Here is a 15,106-nt window from a genome sequence, read left to right on the forward strand (position 1 = left end):
CTTCTGCGCCATCACAATCTGCTCGCTCGAGGCCCCAGCGCATCATTTGCGAGCCAACACCGCGTCCCTGATACGCTGGATCGGTCGCCACCATCTCTAGATCTATTGCTCTGTCTCAGTCGCAAACGCGCATTTGATCCTGAGTTAATACCGACTTACACCAATGCGCTCTTGAACCCATCAACTCAGGATGCATCCTCACCCATGCGCCAAACGTCTCATCGGCCAGCGCCGTGTCTGCGCCTTTAGGCCACTCTGGTAGCTGAGTATCGAGCGTCTGACCGGCAGCGTGGTGTCGCCACTTGCAGTAGCCGACGAGCTCGCCAGTGTCTTTGAAGACTGCCTTGCGCCAATGCGAGCCTTCTTCGTTGAGCTCATCGCGGATCATCTGCTCCCACCATGCTCGTACCTAGTAAGGAAGCATCAGCGCTTTGTCAGTCCAGAAGTGATCTCTGTTCTACTGCCTCACTGTTGCGATCCTTGGCCAAACAGCGAGTGAATGTGGGTTCTGGAAGGCCGCGAAGTATATTGTTACGCATCGCTCAGCATCAGATGACTCGAGAGGCTGCAGTTCAAACGCCATTGATTCCCACTAGAACTTGTGAAAGACGTTAGGAGATTGTTGGCGTTGATAGCTCGACGCGTGCCGTGTACGTCGCCAGGTTCGCATTGTCCAAGCCAACGATCTTATACACCGGTCCTGCAAACTTACATTACGAGCTTCCCTTTGCAGTCACCGCATGGTTAAGTGCTGACTCAGCCTGAGTTGAGACTCGTTGCATCTAAAAGCTGTTTGACCATCAAAGAAAGGCGACCATGCCATGTCCTAGCTCGATATCTGAGTGGTGAGTCTCAATGCACATATGCACGACTCTAAGTCTTCAAAACTTCTATACAGCGCAACACTATACAATATGGTAGAGCTATCAGCTTGGTCCCGGCTCCATCTGTGTCCAACCATCACTCGCCCACTTGCCAGCCTTGCTGTAGTCACCGGCCGAGCTACCTGCTAGGTACGCAAAGCGAAAGTACTCTGGTATATCACCCACGGCTTCAGTCTCTACACCACCGTCCAGATCATCAATCTCGTTCAGATCATAATGCTTTCCATGTCGATGTCTTCTCCAAGTCCAGGTGTAGTTCCCGACTCCGGTGTCTACGTCGCCCCAATACGAACGATCATCCGCGTATCCTTTAAACCGCTCAACATCGTTCACTAACACGCTAATGCCATCCCAGAAAACATCCGCCTTGCGCTCGTACTGCGGCAACGGGCCAAGGTTGAAAGTTATATTACTCGCTCCAATCGCAAGCACGGAGACTGCAGGTAGTAGCGTGCCTTGCTGCGCTCCCTGGAATAGCTCGCCGGGTGTTTGCAGGATACTATCGAACCCCCACCGAGCAATGCCATTGACGAAGAGACCGACCAGCAAGCCTTGGTAGAGAAGACTAGGGCGGTTCTGGAAGGATGTTCCGGGTAGCAGGAGTAAGGCAAGAATATAGTGGTGGATGCGCAGGTCGAGACCAGGTACTGAGATCATGACGAGCAAGGCGGCGACCATCAGGCCATAAATAAGCAGGTACCGCGGCATACGGCCTTCGAGGCGGAAAGACCAGGCTTGACCAAGAGCAATGAAGAAGATTGTGAGGATGACGATGATCAATGCAGGTATGGCCCCGGGTTGTGCTCGGATGTCATGGGGGGTCAGTCGCTGGATAGGGATCTTGTCGAAGGTCTGATTGTTGAGAGCCCCGACCCAGAGCGGCCCAAGCCAGAGGAACGTCTTTTCAACTTGTGCGGTGAGGCCGGCGAGTGTCCGCTGAACGGTGTAGCGGTACGTGACCCAACCACAAAAGCAAGCGGGCAGGAAGCGGCCAAAGGCGACCGAGAGCAGGCTGTAGTAATTGGTTAGATTGGGAGGGTCGGTAGCTAGGGCAGTCTGGAAGAAAGATATGACGAAGACGCTCCAGAAGAAGACGGCAGGGTCTGTGGTGAACAAGCTCAGCACTACGGTGAAGAAGACAGAAACAGCGAGAGCAGGCCAGCGTAAGTCTTTGCAAGATGCTCTTGTGCCCGAGAGGAAGCCAAAGGAACGCGGGAAATAGCTGTCAAATCCTACGCTTTCAATGCCGTGGTGTTTGGATGAAGTGAAGGAAGGCTGCTCGCCGGTCAAGGTGAGCACACCACAGCCGCCTTCGGCATCTTTAATGAAGCCTGCGTGTACGGCAGAGCCGCAAATGAAGCTGTCACCGCGGTAGATAGCGTTGTCTACGAGAACGTCTTCGAAGCCCGTTTGATGATCCGTGGGCCCACCAATAACGAGCGGTCGGTAAACGATCTCTTGGTCTCCCACAGCGTGTGGGTTGAGTACGTGGGTCTTGTGGCAATCGGCCGGACAACGGAATGCTAGCGAGGCGTTTGTGAATGGTCGGCATCGGTCGCCATTCAAGCCGCAGCCGTTTCCATCGTCCCAATACCGGTTGCCGCATCCTAGGCGAACGGGGCTGCCGTAGCCCGGAATGCTCGAAGAGAAGCTGCTTGCTCGCAGTACGAGCGAGAATGCCAGAAGCCAGCAGCCGTATAGCGCCACGAGCAACCAGAAGCGTTGGATCTTCTTCGGCGCATACCGATCCAAGAGTGCGAGGGGCGCATCCTGCATCTTCGCGAAGACAGGCGTGATGTGGAAGATGCGTGGCGGATCAGGGCCTTTGACCCATTCCACCGCCGCCCGCCATGCACTCTTCACTCGTGGCGGTACGCGCTCAGCAAGCTTGTCGCGCCATTGACCACGCTCAGCGCCTCCCAAATGCAGTCCGTCGAACTCGGCTGAAGGCCTGTCAGAGCCTCGCAATGGCGCGTCCGGACCAATGATGGTCTCATCGTCTGCATCGTCGTGGTATGTTTCCAGTTGTCCGTCTACGCCATTGACTTGTGCTTGCTCTGCATCTTGCCGGTCGTATGATACCATTACGCCGAGTTTGTCCGTTGGTGAACTCCAAACGCTATCACCTGTTGCAGACGGAGAAGTTTAATCGTCAATTATGATGTACGCCTGATCATATTCGTCCATATCGTGCCATGCAAGGACACCACTATTACATTAGTGAGATCTAACTGATTACGAACAGCACCTCATGCCCTGCACATGTACATTAGTGGCCCGGTATCGATGCAGGAACGGCAGCGGGCGAAGCGGAGTTCCACTCCGCCAACCTTCCCTTGTTGGAACTCGGCACTGGGCTGTTGCGGTTCGCTAGGGCGTAAGAAGCCGTCATTGAGCGAGATTAGTAACCAGCGTGTATACACCGATAAGGGCGGCCTAATCGTTACTGTTAATGTGTGTGGGTGGTTTGTTGTCATTCCGTTCATCAACAAATCGCATCATCACCATCGCTTAAGTCTTGGTGAAGTTACGATAATGGCAAGCTTGAAGGCGCAAGATGGCGCCATCGACCATCGCCCGGAGCCCAAGGACTTGACGCATCACTTAAGCAGAGCGACTCGCACCCGACAAGCCAGCTCCATCAAGCAGTTCTACAAGTACTTCGCCATTCCTGGCATTGGACAGCTTGCGGGAGGTTTACCCAACAATTACTACTTCCCCTTCGATACGCTCGAAGCGAAGGTTGCTAAGCCAGAACGATGGCAACCAACGCCCAACAAGCCCGTCGACCCACCACCAAGTGAAGATGATGTCGCGAAGAGGGTGTCGAAGCTGGGCGTCGGCGCAACCCAGAGTCCGTTGAACCAACCTCAAGGCACTGTCTACGTCCCGCATACCAGCCAGCAGAAGAATCCGATCAAGAAGATCGATCTGAGCACTGCGCTTCAGTATGGCACCGCTCAAGGCTACCCGCCGCTCTACTACTTCATCCGCGAGTTTACGCGCGACCACATGCACCCCAACTGTCCATACAACGGCGGACCGGAGGTTATCTTGACATGCGGCAATACGGATGGCTTCTCCAAGGTGCTCCAAGCCTTGTCGAACGAGTGGTCGGAGGAGAAGGACTGGATCAGGGATCGTGAAGGTCTCCTGGTGGAAGAGTTCTGCTACATGAATGCCGTGCAAGCTGCCAGGCCTAGAGGCTTGAACATCGTTCCCGTCAAGATTGATGATGAGGGTATGAAGGCTGATGGCCCAGGAGGGCTGAGGGACGTCTTGGAGAAGTGGGATACGAAGAAGGGCAAGCGGCCGCACTTGATGTACATGGTCACGTACGTACCGATTCTACAACGGCACGACGATAATCTTAAGCTAACAGCGTCCTGCATAGCATGGGTCAGAACCCTACGTCTGGCGTGCTCTCTCTGCAACGCCGCCGCGACATCATCGCGCTTTGCAACCAGTACGATATCATCATTGTCGAAGATGACCCGTACTGGTACCTCCAGTTCCCGACCTCCACCGCTGTCAACACAACCACAACCTCCGACTCTTCCAACACCTCCTTCAACCCCTCAGTTAACATGTTTGCCAACGCTGAACCTCACCCAGACGACTGGAAGAGCAGCGGCTACGCCTTCCTCGACAGTCTTGTCCCTTCCTTTATCAACGTTGACACCGAAGGCCGCGTCATTCGCCTCGACACTTTCTCCAAGACCGTCGCACCAGGGTGCAGACTCGGTTGGATCTCCGCCCAGCCTGCGCTCGTGGAGCGGATCTTACGTATTACCGAGACGAGCACGCAGCAGCCTTCGGGTTTCGTGCAGAGCATGATCGCCGAGCTCATCCTCGGGCCCGATCAGAGCGGTCTGGCTTCGGACAAGAAGCCTTCGAAAGGCAGTAAAGGCGGTCCGCTCAACGGCGATGGCTGGAAAGCTGATGGCTGGGTCCGCTGGCTTGAGGGGCTGCGCGGCAACTATGAACGTCGCATGCAGAAGATGTGCCACATCCTCGACGACGGCCGTTTCCTCGTGAAGTCCGGCCGTCGCAATAGCCTTTCCGAAGAAGCAGATGAATGGTCCGTTGTTGAGAAGACACAAATCTATTCCTTCGACTGGCCAATCGGCGGCATGTTTATCTGGCTGAAGGTCCACTTTGATAATCACCCACTGTACGCCACATACGCCAAGGCCAACGAACTGGAGCGGCTCGCGCGCGCACTTTGGATCCTCTGGACAACCAAGCCGTTCTTGGTGTTGGTCTCGCCGGGAACGATCTTCAGTCCGACACCCGAAATCAGGGAGAAGGAGGGGTGGAAGTACTTCAGACTCTGCTTTGCGGCCATCAACGAGGAGGAGCTGGAGCCGACGAGCAAGAGGTTGGCGGATGGTGTGACTGCTTTCTTCAAGATAAAGGAGAAGAGCAAGATCGAGGAGCTGTTGAAGGATGACGAGACTGCGGTGGCGAGTCAGGACGGTTTGGCCCAGTTGGCACAAATGATCGGGCCGTGCTGAACACATACACGTGGCCATACCGCTTGAGTAGTCAAGTGTATGTATCATGAAGGAACAAGCGCATGCAGTGCCGTTATGATTGACATGGGCCAATCTACACTAGCGCCTGTTGAAGTTCAGGTATCTACTGCCGATGGCCAGCAATATCAAATTGCTCCCGATAAACGCGCATAATATGCCAAAATCCCTCCATCGCTTGTCAAAGCTGATGCCAAGTGGCTCATAGAATTGATCGCCGACGCTATACGCACAGTATGCGCAGTCTGAGGTCATGTTGTTGACGATGTAGCCGGGACCGCCGTTCGCGAAGAAGCTCGCCATGTACTCTCCGCACGTCTGGCCCGCGGGTGCTGTGAAGTGATTCAGCTCTGTCTCTGTACACACCACTGGCAGTCCATGCAGCTCTGTCGCCACCAACCCCGAAATAAGCCGCGTGAACGGGTCAAGCTGGTATAGCCACACCCGCCAGCCCTCCGGAATCTGCGGCTTAGGCACCGCGACACCGCAGAAAAGGGCGAAGATGACAATAACGAAGGGGTTGAGCAGGACGGCAAAGAAGGTACTCGGCGTCAGAGCCGAGATCGTTTGAGCGAGGGTCACTGAGAAGATTTCGGTGATCAGCACGACGAAGAAGGTGTATCCGGCTCGACTGCTCGCCAAATTGAAGCCGGCTGGGTAGTAGATGGTGACAAAGAAGCCGACAGCGCAGAGGACGCTATATGGCATTTCGGCCAGTACCATGGAAAGGGCGAAGGGGAGCTGACGGTACGTCTTCGAGGCCGCCTCACGGTAATAGATCAATCTGCTGAGGTCGTACATCGGCTCTACTTGAGCCAGAATGAGTGCGGGAAGGACCGTGACTTGGAAGATGACGAAGATACGGTATTGCAGGCTGGTCCGCGAGTCGTTGAGGTTAAGGAACATAAGGCCCGTCAATAAGGCGATGGCGACATGGTTGAAGAAGCGCGTGAAGCCGTAGTTGGGCGAGCGCCAGAAGGCTTTGTGTGCGCGTTTTTGTACGATCTTGATCTGGTGCCAGAGTGGCGTGGCGTACTCTTTCTGCTCGACACGGGATTGAGACTGGACTGCTGAGCTCCTTTCTGCCTTGATCCGCACGATGTCATCTTTAGTCCGGACCAGCTCTGGACTCTCGCGCCATATGTCTGCCCAGTCTCTGTCGCCTGTTCGTGCTGTTTGACCAGCGCCGATAGCGTCGAGCATCCACTCAGCAGGGTTGGCATCGGGCGGGCAGTCTGCGCCGTTCCTAGCGAAGTAGTCAATCAGAACGTTGGCATCGCTGCCAATCTCGCCAAAGTAGACGCACTGCCCACCCTTCTGTAGTAGTAGTAGGCGGTCGAAGCTCTCGAAGAGTGAAGCGTTCGGTTGATGGATTGTGCAGAGGATGGCTTGGCCGGATCTAGCAAGCTTGCGCAAGAAGCGGACGATGTTGAAAGCACTCTGGCTGTCCAACCCGCTTGTGGGCTCGTCTAGGAAGAGCAGCAAAGAAGGGCGAGCAGCAAGCTCCACACCAATGGTCACTCTCTTCTTCTGTTCGACCGCCAAGCCACTTTCCTGGCTTCCGATAATTGCATCTGCGATGTCTTCCATCTCGAGAAGGGCAATGATTTCTTCCACATAAGCATACTTCTCCTCCTGCGGCGTCTCATACGGTTGCCTCAGATCTGCAGAGAAGCGGAGAGCTTCTCTCACCGTCTGTGTACCTTCATGCACATCAAGCTGCTCGGCGTAACTCGTGCCACGTTGGAAGTCTGCACCAGGCGGCATCCCGTCGACAAGCCTGTCTCCGGAAATGACACCGATGTTCTTTCGAGAGGCCAGTACGTCCAGTAACGTGGTCTTCCCAGCACCAGAAGCGCCCATGAGCGCTGTTAGCTCTCCCGGTCGGACATATCCAAAGACGTTGTTGAGTAGGCGGAGTTGTCCGGAATGCACCGGCACATCGTAACATAAGTCCTCCCACGTCAGCACCGAGTCAGATTCGACCTTCAGCTCCGAAGTGCACTGCTCCTCGCCTTTGGTGCGCTGCGCCTTCTTCGCTCGCAAATCCTGATTCAATCTTTTGCGTTCACTGTTCTCTTTGGCGAAGAAAGTGACCGTCTTGCCACCAGCTCCCCACTTGATGTACTCTCCAAGCGAGACGTTAGTGACCAAGAAGAAGACTATAAGCGCCAATATGATGCCCCAATTCCGCCAAAGCTGATCGGGGTAGTACGAGAACGCTGTCTCGACATAGCTGTCCCCAGTCACAACAGGCGTGCCCGGTTGGCTACCGAGCAGTGTGCACACCTGATGGTTGATGTCGCCATACCCGGGACCGTATGGGATGAGGGATGTGCCTGTGCACATCAGGTCTATCCGGCTGAACTCATTGATCATCATGGCTGCGAAACCGAGGCCCAGTGCGTTGATGTAGAAGATCCATCTCAGCCAGACTTGTTGTGACTGATCTTGGATGAGATAGCCACTCGTCAAGACGAACAAGGTGATGATGACGGCTGCAAACTTGATGGCGGAATCAAAGTCCGGGCACATACAAGCCACGGTACGGAAGAAGAGAGTGATCGCTAGATAGCCGGAGACAATGACCAAGACGAATATGAAAAATGCGCCAGCGTTGAGCACCAGCCCTGTCATGAAGTAGACGATAATCGAGAAGACCAGTATTCTTGGAAAGGCGAAAGTCAGGTCCACCGCCATCTGTGCAAGCCATAGCGCCTGATGACATGGGGTGTGACTCGTCAGCGTTGTCCCAAGCAAATAGCGGAGCGCATCAGTCAACTTACCGAGGGTCTGTGGAACGTGTAGGCTCGATGCTTGTTGAGCATGGGTCTGCCCACCATGGTATTCGCAAGCTCGCTAAAAGCTTCGAAGCAATTAAACAGCAGTGCAATGAATAGCACACCGCCTCTCGTGAACGCTCCAGCAGACGTTTGAGGTTGCTGCAGCCAAACCGTACCTATTACGATAGCAATCACGATAGATGTGACCCATGAGACTGTAAGCTCAAAGCGATCCTGCCATTTCAGGGTCGTCTGCCTCTTGATCAGAGCCCAGACCTGCAGATAGAAGGGTATTGAATACACGGACTTCTTCGATGCACGCCTTTTGCCTTGTATAACAGCCAGCTTGAAGTCTTCGTACACTTGCTGCTCTTCGCCAACCCGCTTTCTGTACGTTGACATCTCCTGGTCTCTGCGACTAGCATAGTCAGACCTTTCGAAAGCGTCTGCGAGGTCGCTAGGGGTTGATGGTACATTCGTAGCATCTCTGCCTTCCTGATATTCGCGCTCGAACGGATCCGTGCAGCCTGTCAGATAGTCTGGCGTTGTCTGGCGCGGTTTCGGCAAGAACCCAAGGCTCTCAAAGTACGCTCTTGCCTCTTGTGCAGGGCCGAAGAAGACCTGCCGCCCCCGGTCGATAACCAGCACCTTATCAAACTGCTTGTAGATGTTTTCGGAAGCCTGGTATAGGGACACGAATGTCGTGGTACGGTAGATGTTAGTGATGATGCGAAGCGATTTCGCGTAATCTACGGCGGTGGAAGCGTCGAGACCGCGCGTGCTGTTGTCGTGAGAGCAGACTGCAGCACCCGCAATCATCATCTCAGCGATCGAGACACGTTTGCGCTCGCCACCAGAGATGCCGCGCACGAACGGGTTGCCGACCACGGTATTCCTCGTGTGCTCGATATTGAACATCCGCAACAGCATCGCCACGACCTTGTCTCTGAATTCTGCTACACTCAATCCTCCCGGTCGCTGTCCTGGAACTTTGCACTCAAGCGCGAAATCCAGAGTCTGCTTGACGGTCAGCGTCGGGTTATGGATGTCGTCTTCTTGGCAATAGACAGCCTCTCCCCGGTAGCGCTTCTCGAACTCCTGGCTGGTGAACGGACCGTAGAGCACTTCGCCGTTGATAGCAGTATAGCCGAAACGTTGATTTGCCATGACTTTTAGAAAGGTGGTGCAGCCGCTGCCCGGTCGCCCAAGGACGAGCACCATCTCACCAGGCTTAGCTACGCCATTGAAGCCGTGTAAGATGTCGACTTCTTTCGCTTCCGAATTAGTCTTGAGCATACGAAGCGCGAGCTTGAATGGGTACCCAAAGAAGCCAGTGAACGCGTCGGGGAAGGTTGGAACATAGATTTTGCTGCCACCCATTCCTCTAACCGTGAGGTCCTCCCACATAACACCAATTTGCTTGCCCTTGATGCCAGCATCTTCTTCCATTCGCTTGTTGCCTCTCAACGTCTCTTCCAAGTCGAAAGGCTCGTGTTCGTCGCTGACACCGGTTGAAGCGGCCTTCTCCACGTCCTGTACCCTGCCCTTCTCGCTCCGCCTGCTTTGCTGCCGTGAAAGCATTCTCGACACATGACTGAGCTCACGCTGCAACTCCGCGAACTCCTTCTCGGCGCCAACGACGTTCACGCCGAGACTTGACCGCCCATTTGGAGTGCTGTCTATGGAGGCTCGTTGGGTTGGGATGTAAGCCTCCTTCTCCAAACCGGTCAGCGTATAGTCCGAGTCGCGACTCTGAACGTTAGTGCGCGGTTCTGAGGCTTCGAGGTCCACCTCAGTGGATGAGTAGCCACCGTGCTGGTGGGCAGGGTGGTTGAGACGAAACGCTTGCTCCACCTTCTCTTCGAACTCCTCCATCTTACAATGCGTCTTAATTTATCTTCCGCAGCAGGTAATTGTCAGCTCATCATCCATGGGTACTTTGTAGGTGTCAGACAAAGGAAATAGCGGCAATGGTCTTATTTCATACACCATACTAATCACTGAGCTTACCACGCCTTGCGCCATGCGGCGCTATTCAAACCGTAGCAATGGAGTCATACCCGAGCAGTATAGCCGGTGCCCGGCGCGGCAGCCCGATCGAATACCAATAGCCGGATGGGCGGGAGCGCCTGTACATACTGCAGGAACGGTGACCATTTCCGCTCAAGTGATGCATCGTGGAGAGCTGTCGGCGGCTGCAATTAGGGCGAAGTGCCCACCATCTGCCGAGGACCCGCAAACTCTCGCCCACATGACCCTCCCCCACCAAATCAGAAGGTGGAGTGTGTGTCTACACGACAATAGAAACAGATTGGCATTGGGATTGCGGGCGAAGCTGACGATATTGGGTCGACATGCTTGCCTCTGTATATCATACACAATTAACGTACCCTGGTCTCGATTTCCACGAGCGCCTGAACTCCTCGCTCTTTTGCTACGCTAACGATGCTGATGTTGATAGAATGCCGTTTCCAACTCCGAATCCCGTGCGCCGAGCTACAGCTTCCGGCCAAACCAAGATAGGCCCTCAAACAAGACATTGCTGACCGCCGCGGCATTGTTGCCAGCGTTGAATTGTACGCGAAGTGCGACTTCTAGTCTTTCATCTGCTCGTCGCCACCGTCTGTCATGGCATGGTCAGATAGATCCTGACTTTCGGCCTGGCCGCTTTCAGAGGGCTTATACGGGCCCAAAGCGTGTTGTGTGTGGCCTTGTCCGTTACGCGGCGGTTGCTGCGAGCGCCGACCGACGACTTGAACCCAACGCTCTGCAGAGTCGAGCGTAGCCTTACAGGCTAGGCCCACATGTTCCATCATATCAAGCCCTTCAGTAGCGAAAGCAATCATGCGATGCGCATTACGGCTGGTGTCGCTGTCGCCGCTCTGACCGTCTGACACTTTCTGCCAGCGTGCGGGCAGAGACAAGATCTGGCGTCGCACAAACTCTCGTGCATTCTCTGGCAAGGCGCCACCCACCGTGTTGGAGATGGAGAATGTGACAGTGCGAAGCGTCTGCCAGATGTCATCGCAGTGGCGTTTGATTACTTGTGCAAGCCTGCGAGCCGCGTCGTCATGGTCCGGTGTCTGTGGGCGCTGCTCACCGTCATGTTTTGGCATATCGTGCGTCTTGTGGAAATGGTCGCGCGCTTGATCGTACTGCTCAAGCACAAGCTTGAGCGCGTTAGTGAGTGTCGCAATGTGTTGCGCACTGCGCCCGAGGAATCCCAAGATATAGACGAGACTCTGTCCTGATGTTTCGCTCATGGCTACGCTAAGGCCAGACGCGGATACTACGAGCTGCTGCGACCATGTTCGATTATGTGCTGGGCGCTGGAGTTGCTTTGACCTGTGGAGCGACGCCGGACTGGCCTCCTCACGGTACGATGGTGGCTTGCTGGCTCCGTATGGCGGTAGCGACTCCATAGCTGAATCGAACGAGTCGCGACGTGCGACCGAGCGAGGACTTGCAAGGCCTGACTCTACATCCATCTCGTCGTGTGCGTCGCGTCTCCGTTTGCCTCTTCCGGAGCCGTCTCGCTCTCGCTCCGCCTGCTCGTGCTCGCTATGGCTGCGTGGCGTCAGATACCATCTGGCCACGCCCTCTACGCCTGTCATCCTCCCCACGCTACCAACCGTACTGACTACTGGCTTTGCGATGTTGCGCTCCACCATGTTCGCACCAGCTCGCACGAACCGAGGCGAATACGACTTGGTTGTGGAGTAAGCGTAGATACTGCCCCCAATCGCGCCACCGATCCATGGATGCGATTGAGTCAGTAGCTGCAGCATTGGCTCTTCTCCTTCATGATAGGACTCCTGCCGAGGCTCCGAACTTGCATGTGACTGCACGTGCACGTGCAGGGGCATGTGCTGTGGTGAGCGAGCGAACTCTGTTCAGTATTAGTCTGTGCGCCATGGCCGTTGCATATTGCTGAGCGTACCTGGATTGCCTAGACCGGCCAGTGCCTCCGCAGCCTCGCGCGTTCTCGCATCGTCACCATCTGTCTCGTTGGATGGGTTTCGGCTGAGCTCGTTGAAGCTCATGAAGCTGTTCATATCTGCCGGACTGTTGCCTGCTGTCCCGTTGCTAAGTCTTCCACCATTGGGAGGTACGTGTGTCTCCATGGGTGGTAAACTCCGGACTGAGTCCGGTGAGCCCAGTCGAGGCACGCTGCCTTGCGGTGATGAGAGTCGCTCATAGTCGGGAGATAGCACGGTTGTGATGCTCGGTAGTGTGATGTCTGACGTATGTGCTCTAAGTTGAAGGACATCCGGCGGAGAGGGTGGTGGTCCTAGATCGCTACGGAACGTACTGGCATACGGCGGTGGGTGCTGTTCGGCTTGCATGTCGATCATATACCCCTCTAGGATCAGCTGTTGTCGATATGAAAGCAACGTGGGTCGTGATGGGAGTGCCAGCGATACATCAAGGCGCCTGAGCAGAAGGAGGAGAGTGGCTTGACTGGCGATCGCACAGTGGAAGTGATACGGAGTGCACAGTGTGTAGTTGTCGGTTGACATGTGACGCCGGCCGGAAAACCTCCGTGCGTGTGGTGGTCTGTGCTAGCTTCCTTCCCTATTCGTCAGAGGGGCGAACACTGACTTGAACACTCCAAAGCCACCCATCTCCATGAATCCTACGGCAGTCAGTCAGAAGTGTACCCTTGAGACTGCGTGTCTATGGTGCAATGGATGATCAGCCTGGCTGAGATTGTAGCATAGACACGCAGTGTTACAAAATACATCTGCATGTACCTGGGTTCAGCCACGCTGGAGGTAGGTCCAACTGATGACCGAACGCTTCCGGTTCAAATGGGATGCGATCACGAGGCTCCCGAGACCCACGGTACGTGTTGGATCGTGTAGGTCCAACTCTTGCACACCATACAATAGTCGCCAGCAACGCTGCGGCCAGCACAATCGGATCTCCAAGTATCTGCCGCGCGCTGTTCCTTTGCCACAACACGCTACTCGTGGGGGCCAGAGCTGGGTTAGCCAACTAGAGGATGTTTAAGACCATGCAGCTCCTTGATTTGATCGCCACGGCACTGCCGAATCAACGCTTGAAGGTCGAGCTTCTTTGCAGCGGGGTGCCACACATGGCGAGCGAAGGATTGTATGTGCGAGAGTAGATGTGTATACCTCCTTGCAGTCGCTTCGTTTACTCATCTTCCCTCTCCTTGCTTGTAGCGCGGAAGGTAGATATCAGGCTTCTTACCATGCGCATCTACCTCCTCTTGCGTGACATACTGCTGCTTGGGCTGGCAGTATGTGGCTACGGCGCCAATGTTGTCAGGCAGGCTTGTAAGTTTCTCTGCGCTTATCAGCTTCTAGGGGTGATGCTGAGCTCAGGAAAGCAGCAAGTAGCTGTAGCGTGGCAACAACGACCATCACCAGCGCTAGCGACGCTGCGAGCTTCGCGACCGCTTGTCCTACATTCACCGGCGATGTTGCACTCTCAACCAAAGCCGCCGGCAATTTGTCCTTCGATGGGCTGGTCAATCTACAGGGCTCCTTCATTGCAGCAGGGTCCGGTCAGCTCAACAGCCTCTCATCCAACAGCCTGCAATTCATTACCAGTAGCGTCTCTCTTGCCAACTTGACCGGCTTGAAAAGGTTCAACTTCAGCCAGCTGCAGTCAGTCAACACCATCACGCTACAAGGCATCCCACAGCTCGACACATTGTCTCTGCTGCAGACGGTGCAAAGTGTCGGCATGATCCAAGTCAACAACACGCAGATTCGGAGCCTAGACGGTTTTAAACTGCAGAGCGTAGTGAGGATGATAGTGGTGAACAACGACAAATTGGTGAACCTCAACTTACAACTGTACAATATCACCGGCCTACTTCAAGTCCAGGGCAATAACCCTGCGCTCAACCTCTCGCTGCCGAACCTGGGATCTGCACACCAGTTTGCGATCTACAACGTAACCGCAATGTCCGTACCAGCGCTCACCCAGATACCCGGTCAAGCCGTGTTCATTGCCAACTACTTCACGACCTTTAGCGCTCCACTCTTGCAATTCGTTGGTGGAGGTCTTGGATTTGGACTTAACAACAATCTGACGAATTTGTCTATGCCAGCGTTGGACACTGTCCAGAATGGACTCGAAATTGCGTACAACTACAAAATGAGTACCATGGAGGGATTGTCCGCCTTAAAAACTGTAAAAGGCGGCTTGCTCTTCCTTGGCAACTTCACAGAGTACGTTATACGCTGCGCGAACCCGTGCTCTATGCAACGCACTGACATAGTTGTCTCAGCATTACGCTCCCAAGCCTCAAGAATGTCACCCAGCTCTTCAACATCACCTCTCAGCAAGCACTGTCGTGTGACTCCTTCGACACGCTTTATCAAGAGCACGCCATTTCAGGCAACTATACCTGTGCATCGCTAACCGACCGCGGCGGTATAGCAGCAGCTAGGAACAGCAGTAGTGGCATTGCGAGTAACAGCACTGTGTCCACGCTTTCTGGTACTCAACAAGGCCTGTCCAGCCCCGCAAAGACCGGTGTTGGCGTTGGTGTTGGCTTGGGAGGTGCAGCGCTACTCTTGGCCATCGTCCTTGGCGTCATCTACTTACGCCGAAAACGAAACACCAAGTCACAATCTGCAGACGCTTTACCAGAAGCAGACGGCAAGGAGATTGAACGTGCGGTCATGCTCGATGGAAACCAGAAAGTAGAGCTTGAAACGCCGGTGGCGGAGCTGCACTCGGGCAAGAGGGCTTTGGCGCAGGAACTAGAAGCGCAAGAGGGCGACGTAGAACTGGGTCGTAGTCCATCTTCGGCGGCATTGCCGCCGGGTATCGAAAGTAGGCATGAGATGCCGGCCAACGAGGTCCCGCCAATGTACAGTCCTCATAGAGAGGAGGTAGATGGTGCGTAGAAGTTACAGCGCGA

At 54.8% G+C, this 15,106-nt stretch overlaps 6 protein-coding genes across 6 annotated transcripts; 2 read left to right on the forward strand and 4 right to left on the reverse strand.

The window, feature by feature from the left end:
• Positions 1–70: 70 nt before the first annotated feature.
• BAUCODRAFT_158604 (uncharacterized protein) lies at positions 71–583 on the reverse strand (the record flags this gene model as incomplete). Its single annotated transcript, XM_007680767.1, has 3 exons — positions 71–102; positions 160–409; positions 470–583. Coding segments are annotated over 3 exons (396 nt in total), but the record flags the coding sequence as incomplete, so codon positions are not given.
• A 214-nt stretch (positions 584–797) lies between these two features.
• On the reverse strand, positions 798–2,969 carry BAUCODRAFT_141375 (uncharacterized protein; the record flags this gene model as incomplete). Its single annotated transcript, XM_007680768.1, has 2 exons — positions 798–2,771; positions 2,931–2,969. The coding sequence occupies 2 exons, from the start codon at positions 2,967–2,969 to the stop codon at positions 927–929; spliced, it is 1,884 nt and encodes a 627-aa protein (XP_007678958.1). The 3' UTR covers positions 798–926.
• Positions 2,970–3,419: 450 nt separating this feature from the next.
• Positions 3,420–5,401, forward strand: BAUCODRAFT_74593 (uncharacterized protein; the record flags this gene model as incomplete). The annotated part of the gene is made up of 3 exons (XM_007680575.1): positions 3,420–4,219; positions 4,279–4,414; positions 4,511–5,401. The coding sequence occupies 3 exons, from the start codon at positions 3,420–3,422 to the stop codon at positions 5,399–5,401; spliced, it is 1,827 nt and encodes a 608-aa protein (XP_007678765.1).
• Positions 5,402–5,500: 99 nt separating this feature from the next.
• Positions 5,501–10,077, reverse strand: BAUCODRAFT_75202 (uncharacterized protein; the record flags this gene model as incomplete). Its single annotated transcript, XM_007680625.1, has 2 exons — positions 5,501–8,137; positions 8,206–10,077. 2 exons carry the CDS (start codon positions 10,075–10,077, stop codon positions 5,501–5,503), a joined length of 4,509 nt encoding a protein of 1,502 aa, XP_007678815.1.
• Positions 10,078–10,497: 420 nt separating this feature from the next.
• On the reverse strand, positions 10,498–12,706 carry BAUCODRAFT_36439 (uncharacterized protein). Its single transcript, XM_007680438.1, has 2 exons — positions 12,143–12,706; positions 10,498–12,091 (listed from the first exon to the last, which is right to left on the reverse strand). The coding sequence occupies exons 1-2, from the start codon at positions 12,324–12,326 to the stop codon at positions 10,797–10,799; spliced, it is 1,479 nt and encodes a 492-aa protein (XP_007678628.1). The 5' UTR covers positions 12,327–12,706; the 3' UTR covers positions 10,498–10,796.
• A 714-nt stretch (positions 12,707–13,420) lies between these two features.
• BAUCODRAFT_150200 (uncharacterized protein) lies at positions 13,421–15,092 on the forward strand (the record flags this gene model as incomplete). The annotated part of the gene is made up of 3 exons (XM_007680769.1): positions 13,421–13,505; positions 13,559–14,408; positions 14,468–15,092. 3 exons carry the CDS (start codon positions 13,421–13,423, stop codon positions 15,090–15,092), a joined length of 1,560 nt encoding a protein of 519 aa, XP_007678959.1.
• Between the last annotated feature and the right edge of the window lie 14 nt (positions 15,093–15,106).

The sequence above is a fragment of the Baudoinia panamericana genome, assembly GCF_000338955.1.
Source record: "Baudoinia panamericana UAMH 10762 unplaced genomic scaffold BAUCOscaffold_10, whole genome shotgun sequence".
Taxonomy (NCBI): domain Eukaryota; kingdom Fungi; phylum Ascomycota; class Dothideomycetes; order Mycosphaerellales; family Teratosphaeriaceae; genus Baudoinia; species Baudoinia panamericana.